At 38.7% G+C, this 12,146-nt stretch overlaps 1 protein-coding gene across 3 annotated transcripts in view; it reads left to right on the top strand.

Moving 5' to 3' along the window:
* The window catches only part of LOC134634938 (zinc finger protein 729-like), a 64,792-nt gene extending 61,295 nt beyond the window's left edge, over positions 1 to 3,497 (top strand). For all 3 annotated transcript variants that reach the window (XM_063484409.1, XM_063484411.1, XM_063484410.1), the window contains exons 5-6: positions 473 to 1,069; positions 2,676 to 3,497. In XM_063484409.1, coding sequence (XP_063340479.1) covers positions 473 to 1,069; positions 2,676 to 3,359 — 1,281 coding nt within the window. In that variant the 3' untranslated portion in view covers positions 3,360 to 3,497. The remainder of the gene's footprint in view (positions 1 to 472; positions 1,070 to 2,675) is intronic.
* The last annotated feature ends 8,649 nt before the right edge of the window (positions 3,498 to 12,146 follow it).

The raw sequence follows: 12,146 nt of genomic DNA on the forward strand, positions 1-12,146 counted from the left end.
TATAGGATGCGTTTGATTGCTGTAATAGCCAATAAAGGCTTTTTTCTATTGATTATTGAGAAGGGTATGAATAATTCTGGACATGATACTTTTTGCTAAAATATAAATAAAACCTGAGAAATATTTTTTTCCACAATGATGCCTCTTGTACATCGTCTTATTATCTTTGGGGAGACACCTGTGTCATTTCTGCTCAAAAAAGAAGTTGCTGGTTGAACAAAAGTAACTTTAAGTCAAAATTTGTCAGGGGTATGAATAATTATGGGCTTAACTATATATATATATATATATATATATATATATATATATATATATGGAGAAGGACGCAACCCATAATGGCAATATATACACACACACAAATAATCTCTTTATCACACTCGGGGACCCCCCATAAATGGTTAATGGAGGGAGTTCACTTTGTTCCACGACTGCATTTCACTCACTGCCTCTGTTTGTATCTCTGTCACTGCAGGACCAACATGGAGCGAGAAGTCAGCGCTCTCAGGAGGCCGACAAACCTCACAGAAAAAAGGGAGAGAAAAAATACAGCTGTGACGATTGTGGGAAGGATTTTCTTTCAAAGGCTAATCTAGAAATCCATCAGGTCATCCACACTGGAGAAAGACCTTTTAGCTGTGACTTGTGTGGAAAGTCTTTTTCCTGGAGGGGTTCCCTAAAAGCACACAAACTAATCCACAGTGGAGTTAAAGCGTACAGCTGTGATCACTGTGGCAAAACTTTTACTCACAGTCCCAACTTAAAAACTCATCTACTTACCCACTCTGAAATTAAGGCATACAGCTGTGACATTTGTGGGAAGACTTTCAGACATATAGGGAGCCGAAATGCACACCTACTCATTCACACCGGACATGATGTGCACTGCTGTAATCAGTGTGGTAAAGTGTGTTTAACAGGAAAAGCCTTAAAACAGCACATGTTTATTCACTCTGATGAGAGACCTCATAAATGTGACCTCTGTGAGAAGACTTTTAAATCTATGCATTACTTGAGACTACACCAACAGATCCACACCAGAAAGAGACTCTACAAGTGCAGTTACTGTGAGGTATGTATTTATATTTGTATCTCGTCATTTTAGCCTGACTGTCTGAAACCACCCTGCTCATTAAATTGTGTTTGCATGTTAGCAATTCTACTGAATGGAAAGATGGCACAGAGTGATTAAGATTTTCATTTCAGTTATAATTTTTGTGTACATGATCATGAAAAACTAAAAGTGCTGAAAATGATATGATGGTGTTGTTTAATATTCAGGCAGTTTCATGGAATGTGATATTGTTATTATTTCTGCATAAATGGCCGTTTGTTTACAGCGGCTCATTCCTCTGTCAGGTGTACATGGAATAAAATACAACATAAATGAAAATAAGTACAAAACCAAACCATTCAGTAATCTTCTCTTATGGTTAACAAAGTTGTATCGTTACTTAATTGTATTGTAGTATTGTAGCAGTAGTATCATTGTCTCCTTATAGCGTTCATACTTTTAGACACACGTGTTAAAATACGCATTTAATTTTGTACCTGCAGTGTCATGAGGTAGTATCATCTTTTCCGCAATATAAGGCACTTAAAATCCTTTAATTTTCTCAAAAATTGTCAGTGCACCTTACAATCCAGTGTGCCTTATGTATGAATTCTGGTTGTGCTTACTGACCTTGATGATGTTGTAAAAATGTTTTAGCATGACTTTGGTAAGCTACGGTAGCTTTACGGCTACCATAGTCCGGAGCCTCACAGAGCAATCTGAGTCCAAAAGTCTGTCCGCTTCACGTTCCAAAGTCAAACGAACACTGCGGCACACTGACAGATAAAAACTGTCTAAATTCTTTCTTTATCATTCTTTAATAAAATGATCAGCTTTGCTGCTTTACCAGGTGTAACATTTACATTTAACATCCAGGCATCTATGAAAACAGAATTTTTAAATTTAATGGAGTTAGCAAAAAGTTAGTGGAAGTTAGCTCGCTAGTTACGCTAGTTACCTAAACATAATATAGCATGGTCTGACTGAGAGATTTCTGAAAAAAAATAAATGAAGACAGAAAACTACACAGCAGTGACGCTTGTCGGGTTATTGAAGTTGGGCTAGCTGGTATATGCAATCGCAGGCAACACAGCTATGTTAGCATAACATAAAGCATAACACAGTGAAGCTGGAGGATGAACGCTAACTTTTTGAGTTGAATAAAGTTTGACTTATCTGTCACCGCTTAATGCGCCTTATAATCCAGTGCACCTTATGATCAGAAAAATGTGGTAGTGTTTTTCTTGTGTTCCAATCAGCTGTGTTATAACTGCACAGTTAGTGTTGTTAATGCAGTATTAAATTGTTAATTTTGCAGTGTTACATTAGTAATTAGCACTGTGTTGGTAGCCTATTAGTATTACAGTGATATTCTACTAATATTATAGTATTATTCACATTATTACCATGTACTTTAGTGTAACACAGATATTACTGTAACAATGAGTATTACTGTAGTATTATGGTGGTAGTATTGTAGTTATTACAACCCAGTAAATTTGTTGTTTTTAACTGAAACGGTAAAATGTAGTCTGAAGTTGACAGAGTTGCTCTTTATTTCAGGCGACGTTCAGGATAAAAATGTTGAAGGACTGACTTAAACTGTGTTTGTGTCTTTGTTTAGAAGCAGAGCGACACAGATGGATCCAGTTCTCAACCCTGTCATCACTGTGGGAAAGCATTTCGTTGTGACATTTGTGGAAAAACATTCAGTCGACAAGACTACCTCAAAGTACATCAACGTATACACACTGGAGACAAAATTAAATGCTGCAGAGAATGTGGTAGAGGCTTCCCCACATCACGTGACTTAGAACGACATGAACTCATTCACAGTGGGGTTAAAATGCACGTCTGTGACCAGTGTGGGTCATCCTTCACCCTTGCAAGTGGCCTTAAAAAACACAAACGTGTCCACACAGGAGAGAGACCATACAAGTGCAGACACTGTGACAAAAGCTTCTCACAAACAGGTAGTTGTAACAATCATGAACGTACACACATGGAAGAGAACTTCAGCTGTGACCAGTGTGATAAAAGCTTCAGAAGTCTCAGTTCATACTCCAAACACAAACGATCCCACGCTGCAAATAAAGTGTTTCACTGTTACCAATGTGCCAAAACATTCACTTCATTGTCTGCTCTTTGCAAACATCAGCGTGATCATCCAGGAGTGAAATCACTCCCATCTCTGGATCACAGTGAATCTGCAGAGACAGAAAGATCCTCTTCTGGTTTCAGGGTCAGACTTAAAACCCTTGAGATCAGGCTCCACAGAGTTCAGGTGGAATCTCTTGTAAAGATCTGATGAGGCAGCTATGAATGAAAATGTGCCTCTTGTTACATTTTAAGCTTTCTGAACTGTTCTACTGTAGTGTTCGTGTTGAGTGGTTAGCTTTGTTCCAGCAGTTGGATGAAGAAATTTCTTTCCTGTTATCATGTTTTATTTAATGCATTGTGATCCATGTGTTCTGCAGAGTTTTATCTTTTTTTCAGGTTGTTTTTATGAAATCCTGCAACAGTTAAATACAATTTAAAAATTTTAAATAAAGAAATCATTTAATGACAGAGTTTGAGCCATGATGTCATTTCCTGTATTTCAGAGCAAAAACTGAAGTTACAAATGGAAACAGCTTCACAGTCAGAGTCAAATTAACTGTTTTCGGTGACACAGATGGAGGTTTATCAGAGGACGAGACTTGGCTGTTCTCACAGGGTTCCTGCAGCTTATTACAAACTCTGACCTAAAATTCATGAAAAATAAGATCTTTATTTTTTTTTTAATATTTGATGAAACTTTCTGTAGCTATTAAAACATCTGATTTTGTGTTTATCAGCGTTTCCATAGTTGGCACTGCCTCTCTTCAGAAGTTGTTGATGTATATTAACATGACAGCATCACACAGTTGCTGCAGATTTTTCAGCTGGACATCCATGATGTGAATCTATATAGAAACTGAACATTTAACACTTTTCTGAAAACTCTCTCTCTGATCAAACTGACCGGGATGACCTCAAACTTTCTGCTGCTGATTGTACTTGGCTCTAAAATCCATAGAAATATGGTATCCAATATACTTGCTCCAGATGGCATTACCTTTGCCTCCAGTAACACTGTTAGAATCTTGGAGTCATTTGTGACCAGGACATCAAACAAATATGTAGGGCTGCTCATATGCGCAACATCTCTAAAATGCAAAATATTCTGACTCACAGTGACACTGAAAAATTAGTTCATGCATTTGTTGGATCTCGGCTGGACTACTGTTATTCATTGTTGAGGAGTAGTAGGTGAGGGTTAGCTCATTTACGTTTAGCAGCTAACAAGATGTTGTAACGGTCAGTAATAACAAACAAATTGCCATGAGACCAAATATATACACACAGAAGCAGCTCAACTTATATAAACTGATAATATCTGTGGAATTAAACCCACACATCCATCTAAATATATCCATGACCTAATATATGATAACTCAAATTAAGCACAGTGGTAATGCAGTACTATAAGCAGAATAATTTACTCTAACTCTGCCCCCTTTTGTTTTACAAGAAAAATGTTATGTCCACACGTAAAATACCCTATACGGGTATTTTTGAAAATGCAGCTGTTTCTATGCGTTTGGGCCTTTTTGAATCACCGAAAACAGAGATTCTTTTTTTTTACACACAGTTACTGTCCCTCCATATAGAAAGGCAGAGGCGTCACGGTGTAATTATTTTATGTGTAGTTGTTTTTTTCTTGTGTAATGATATTTAACATTGCTATCAATACATTTCTCAAAAATGCCTCTCTGTGCAAAATGGGTTCAAAAACATAAACAACTGTCGGATACTGTTTGTCCCAGGGGAACAAATCGTGGCAGGATCAGCCTGGTATTATTCCACTGTAACATTACTGTATAAAGAGCTAACATTTCCAAAATGTCAGGAGTAGTTAGTCATTACAAGAAGTGTTTGTGAACTAAAAATCAAGTATGTAGGATACTGTTTCTCTTTAATTTAGAGAGTCCAGCGCGTGCTCACAACGAAGGGAAAACCAATTCTGCAGGGAGACCTACCTCGGCACTTGTGCAGGTGAAACCAAAGGGAAGATATGCTTCACCATATTTTCTAGTCTTTGTCTTAGAATGAAGTTGTATTGGAAACATATTCAGTGATGCTTCATCTCCTGCTTTGCGTTTGTGTGGGCGCCCCGTCAAAAACCTGTCCATTATCCTATCAGTTTCCAAGTGTTTTTTTTTTTCCTTTTATTCTCACAAGAAGATAAATATTCTCCCCGCCCCCACCCATTCCAACATCTTCAGCCCCATTAGTCCCACCACCTCCACCATTCAAAATAGCTTGGACAAGCGTCTCCACCCCCCATGATGCCTCTCTCCATACTGGAGAGTGGAGATGCAAAAAGACTCTTTAACATACAGATCCCAACAAAGCAGCTGAACCAGACTCAGTGTCTCCATCATAAACCATACAGTGGATCACAATATGAAGCAGTTTAAGACGACTGTTGCTGGGAACTTTCACTATAGAAAGAAAACTGAACAGAAAATCTGAATTCACTCGATGCTGAACATTCATTTCATAGAATGAAGAATTGTAATTATACTCAGATCTACCTGTGCTTTAATGATGGGGCCTTTAAACTTACACACTCAACAGTTTTAACCAGCTTTCCTTCCTGCTTTGACTGCAGCTGTGTTTGACAGAGGAAGACATTATGACATTCTTCAATAATATATTACTTCCTGTGCATCACTTTACAGCAGCCAGACTCATTTAAATGAGACTTTGTAGAAGTTCACTTCCTCTCATGTGTTCATCCACAGCAGCTGGACAATAAAGTTTATTGTGACCCTGATACTGCAGCAGATCGCTCTCATCCATTTCCTGTTATCACTTCAAATAGAAATGAGGCTGTAGAGGTTTGGTGCATGCAGAAAAACAGCTGCAGGGACAATGAAAAGATTTTTCTACTCCAGCTTTCTGCCAGCAAACGCTCAACTTCTCCCAGCATGCTGAGTTAATGATTAGTTGGTGTTTTTCTCCAAACACTCTCTCACTCTTCTCTCAACGTGTTGACAATAAACTGTGAACAGACACCGAGGAGAGCAGCAGAAGACCTCATTCAGGAGCTAAACTCAACATGAACTGAACTCACAGTAAAGTTAGCTCGGTGCTTACCTTTAGATGAGCCCACAAACCGAGAGAAACTCCGTGATGAAGCTGGAACTCTTTCCAAACACAGGAAACAGATCAGGGAGCAGAGACCCACGTGGTTCACGCTGATCTCAGCTACGATCCAGGAGACAAGGGTGGGCAGATCGATGCAGATATCGATCCAAACGTTGGTAGTGGTTTATAATCGATACTTTAGTTTGTTTCTCTCCTCTGAGTTCACTATTTTACTCACAGCTCTGTCTGTGCGAACACTTCTTCTTTTGTGGCAGACGGCAGAATCTGAAGAGACAGAAAGATCCTCTTGTGATTTCAGGGTCAGACTTAAATGTATTACATTAACTTTAATGTATTTTGATCCATGTGTTCTGCAGTTTTATTGTTCGGTTTCTTTTTTGTTTATTTGTAAGATTGTTTGTGCTATGAAATCCTGCAACAGTTAAACCAAAATGTTAAATGTTAAAAAAATAAATAGTTTGAGCTATGATGTCATTTCCTGTATATCAAACCAAAAACTGACGTGACAACTTTTTTTCAGTGACACAGATGGAGGTTTATCAGAGGAGACTTGGCTGTTCTGACACTGAACAGGGTTCCTGCAGCTTACTGAAAATTATGACCTGAAATTTCTGAAAAAATAAGATCTTTAAAATCTTTTATATTTTAACAAAGTTGCTGTAGGTACTAAAAATTCTGATTTGTGTTTGAGACATAAAAAAGATTAATTTTGGAAAAAGATCTTTTAAAGTTGTGGTTTGATTTGCTCAGTTTATCAGAGTTTCCTTTGTTGGCACTGCCTCTCTTCAGAAGTTGTTGGTTTATGTTGACATGACAGCAGATTTTTCGGCTGGACGTCCATGATGTGAATCTTATTTCACCACATCCCAAAGGTGCTCTATTGGACTGAGACTCAGGTAGGCTGTGGTCTGTAAATTATGTCAGTTGGTACTAAGGGACCCAAATTGTGCCAACCAAATATCTCCACGCTATTACACCAGCAGCAGGATGGATCCATGCTTTATGTTGTTTAAGACAAATTCTGCCCCTAAAATCTGAATGTTGCAGAGATTGAAAAATGTTGTCTGGACTGATGGGTCTCAATCTTTTCTTGTCCACTTTTGTTGATCTCGAATGTAAAAGAACCCACCCATCACGTTAATCACGCTCTAGAACTTGTTTTAAATTATGGCATAGAAACTAAACATTTAACACTGTTTTCTGTAAACTCTCTCTGGTCTGATCATTTGATTATAACATTTAAATTTACAATAATGGAATGAAGCCAGATAACACACATATGAAGACCTGGGTGACCTCTAACTTTATGCTGCTGATTATACTTGGCCCTAAAATACCTAGAAATATGGTATCTAACCAGATACTTGCTCTGGATGGCATTACCTTGGCCTCCAGTAACACCTTGGAGTAATATTTGACCAGGACATTAAACAAATATTTAGGGCTGTGTAATGGACGGAGTTGAAAAAGCAGAAGGAGTCACAAGAATTATTAGAAAAACAGGGTTTTCATTCACTTAACCCAAAAATTATTTGGGCTTTAAACCCAGTCCACCACCTTTTGTCTGGCAACTCCCCAGATCATGGCAGGTAAGAAGTAAAAGAAACAAATGTTAGTCAAAAATCCAACTAAGTAATGAAATGGTATAAATACAGAAGTAAACTAAATGTGTGTGCTTACAAATAGAACTAAAGTATCCAAACCAATCGGTAGTGATGGCCAAATGAAGCTTTCTGAAGCTTGTATTGAAAAACGGTTCATTACTCGAAGCTTTTCAACACAGTCCTCTCTGGTGACATCTGGTGGCCAAAAATATGAAGAGCAGCTTGAATCCACACAATAAAACCAACTGCTTCATTATGATTGCCCACTCAACAGAGTGGAATTCTGTCTGATATTGGACTGCTGTTGTGTTGCTTTGAATGTATATTTTTTGGGGTTAAAAAATGTGGTTTATTTGTTTAGTAAATAATTTCGACCAGCAAATTTTCCTTGTTTAAACATGCATCATTGTGTGGTCTTTCTTTGCTTGTGACTTCTTGATGTTGGTAAACACAATAATTGGAAAACACCATGTTACATATATTATACATATAATAATGTACAACACATTATGGAGTAGGCTTCTGCTGTGAGGTCCTGCTTCCATTATTTATGCAATTAATCGCTAGATGGGTGTATTTATCAATAATATTATATTGGGAAAATTTTCCTATACATATTTTTGACCTGAGGGTAGAATTGATTGTGAAATGGAAAGGGAAAATTCTTATGAACTTGCAAATTAAAAACATGATGCATTTAAGGTAACCTTTTTTCATTTTTATTTCAGAAGAGAATTTATTCCACTGTGCGATGGCCGAACCTGTTCCTCTTTGTGGAGATAATTTCTCCTGCCTTCAGGAAAATCCCTTCACATGGCACAGAAGAGGCTGGAGTGCAGAGAAACTGATAGAGATGCAGTTATTCAGTCTACCTGGGCCCCACAAACTATCAGCTAAAGAGAATAAATACATCAAATGGCTGCACATTTGGCAGACTAACATTTTAAGATTAACTAAACAATAAAATATATATTTTTTAACATTAAATGTAAAGAGTCAAATATAAGTTTTTCTAAAGTTATTTGATGATATTTATATTTTGAAAAGCAGATTTTTGACATTTTAAGTTTTTCCCGTTTCCAGATAAAATAAACACGCACAAAACAAAAGCAAACAGCCAGAACACAAAGCTGGAAAACCCACCCGAATGACCAAAATCTACTCAAAATACTCCCACACAACAGAACCTCCTCTCTTCCTTGCTGGCACCATATCAGTGGTTGATGATCAGTGATCAGCAGTTTGCTATCTGTCACCATCAAAACACTCCACAAATCCCGCGAATGATTCACTTCCTTATAAACCATTGAATCAGATACAGAAGCAGTCACGTTCTAAATGAAGCTTCGGACGTCACTGATCATGTGACTCTGGCCAAATGAATCAAGCTTCGAGACAGAGTTTCTGAAGCAGTGTGTTGATTTTTTTTGACACACGCACCGGAGCGTCAGCTTCAAGGAAGCCATCACTACCAATCAGTAAACTTATTAGAAACTAAAGTGTGTGATTGTGTTCAAATGAAGAAATTAAAATACACAAGAGTTACCAACTTTAGAGTGTGGCCATGGTTTTAGCCATCACATGCTATTTTATTTCATATGTGCAATATCTCAAAATATCCTGTCAAAGTGGCACTCAAAAACTACTCCATGCATTTATTACTTCTAGACTGGACTACTGTAATTCGCTATTATCAGGATGTCCTAAAAAACTCCCCAAGAAGCCTGCAGGTAATCCAAAATGCTGCAGCAAGAGTACTGACAGGGCTTAGTTGTTGTTCCTAGAGTATTTAAAAGTAGAGTTAGAGGCAGAGCCTTGAGTTTTCAGGTCCCTCTTCTGTGGAACCAGCTTCCAGTTGGGATTGGTGATGCAGACACTATCTCTACTTTTAAGATTAGGCTTAAAACTTTCCCTTTTACCAAAGCATATGGTTAGGGCTAGACCAGGTGACCCTGAATTCTCCCTTATTTATGTTGCAATAGGCGTCGGCTGCTGGGGGATTCCCATGATGTATTGAGTATTTCTTCCTCAGTCAGCTTTCTCACTCACTATGTGTTAATAGACCTCTCTGCATTCAATCATTAATCTTTGTCTGTCTTCCACAGCATGTCTTTATCCTGTTTTCCTTCTCTCACCCCAACCGGCTGTGGCAGATGGCCGCCCCTCCCTGAGCCTGGTTCTGCTGGAGATTTCTTCCTGTTAAAAGGGAGATTTTCCTTCTCCTTGTCACCAAAGGGATTGTTGGGTTTTGTATGTATTATTGCAGGGCAGGGGGTCCACTACCTCCATGATCCAATCTGTAGCCACAAACCTAAGGGTACATCTTTCACTATCTTACAATGCTGGGATTGCAGCCATTCCCCTACTCTCTGTGAATGGTACTCATGGAATTTGATCAGTGGCTGTTGATCAATGGTCATGATTTGCATATTAATGATGAAGAAACTGACCTTACAGCCCATTGTTCATTCAGTGGGCTGTTTTCCGTCATTGTGCAAATGTACTGTTTACTAGGTTTGGGAAACCTGCAGTCAGCTGAGATTGAAGAAGTCACTTGGAACACTGAAAACGCCACGTTCCAGATGAACAGAATCAATTATTTTGGTACAAACAATTCACCACAAAAAGACTCAATATTCAGAAATGCTTTAAACTGTGCAGTAAATATGTATGACAAACTTAAAACAATGTAACTTAAAACATACTGCAAAACAGTGCTGGCTCTCATTTCAGTGGGAGAATTTTTTATGGACATGTGCAGCTAGAATTTTACTTTGGAGGGAATGGGGTCAATGCAATTGTTAAGCATGCATGCAAATGTCCGATGGATGGATAGAACTTTATTAATCCCTCGGGTCAGTTCCTCCGGGAAATTCAGTTTCCAGTAGCAAAGCACCGACAGAAGTTGCATGTTACAGATACGATAAGGGAAATGAGAGTAAGGATATAAGCACACAGCCCCACTCCACTGACGACTGGCTGTTGGCCAACACCCTCAACGACTTTTACTGCTGGTTGATGAGCCATCAAGCAGCCTTGACACCTCCACCTTCCCCAACACTAGAGACACTTTGGTCCATTATCCCCCACCTCCCCACTCCCACCAGCACAGAGCCATCACCACCATCAAAGACTTCACCCACAGGAGCCCCCTCCTCACTCCACACCTATGAGGATTTCACACCACCTTCTCCCACTACAACCCTTCATATTCATGAAGCAGATGTGAGGAAGCAGTTTAACCCTCTAAACCAAGGGTGTCAAACTCAATCGCACAGGGGGCCAAAACTCACAGCACACTTTAGGTCGCAGGCCAAACAAGATAAACATTTATTGAACACACTAAAACAATGTTTTTTAAACATAAATATGAATAAAAACAGACAGGAATATTATTCCAGATCAAATAAACTTAAAAAATAAACTTTAACTTTAATATTTTCCTCTTCGTAAAAATATATCCTGTCAAAATTATGCAAGTTAGAAATATGAACATGCTGCCAAAAACCCCAGAATAAATAAATGAAAGCATACACAAGGTTGGAGCCGCATGTAGATGGAGCTGGGGCATTGCTTCAGGAGTGGAACTAATAAACTGTGCAGGCCATTCAGTGTCGTACTTTGCCTTGAGTGTATCATTACACTGCAGCTCCATCTGAATCTGCACAGGTGCAGTTCAGCAAAGTCCGCTGACTTGGTTCAACATTACTGCAACAGGGAAAGTGAGGCAGGTTGCACTGGTGCATTTGTGACAGGTTTGAAATGCCTTCACCACATCATACATGTCCATGAACTGACAGGTTTCCTTGCTGAGCTCAAAAACTCTATTGAGAACTTTTCCCCAACTCAGCCAGCGGACCTCTGTATGATGAGGAATGTCGTCAAACTCTGAATCTATTTCCCACATAAAAGAGTGAAATTGACGGTGATTTAAACTTTTAGCTTAGATAAAATTTACGGTTTGCGTTACGGTGATCATTACATGCTTCATTTTTAGGACTTAACCACACAGCCTTTCCTGGTGTATGATCAGTGAGTGATATGCTGTTAACTCACCGGTACATTTCTCCTCCTGCATCTTTACTTGCATCCTGCCGACTAGTCCGCTTTTTTCACCGTACAACACCAGCGTCTCTTGTAAGTCCAACAAGTTTGTCCCAGGGCAGTTTCATGTCGGTTACACTTTCACATACGTTTTAAAAATGTCTTTTCCTGTCGTTGTCCCGTGCATCGATTTAATGTTCAATATTTCCTCTCCACAGATGAAGGTGGCCAGCCGTGCAATGTCCATCATG

This window comes from Pelmatolapia mariae, linkage group LG9 (genome assembly GCF_036321145.2).
Source record: "Pelmatolapia mariae isolate MD_Pm_ZW linkage group LG9, Pm_UMD_F_2, whole genome shotgun sequence".
NCBI lineage: Eukaryota > Metazoa > Chordata > Actinopteri > Cichliformes > Cichlidae > Pelmatolapia > Pelmatolapia mariae.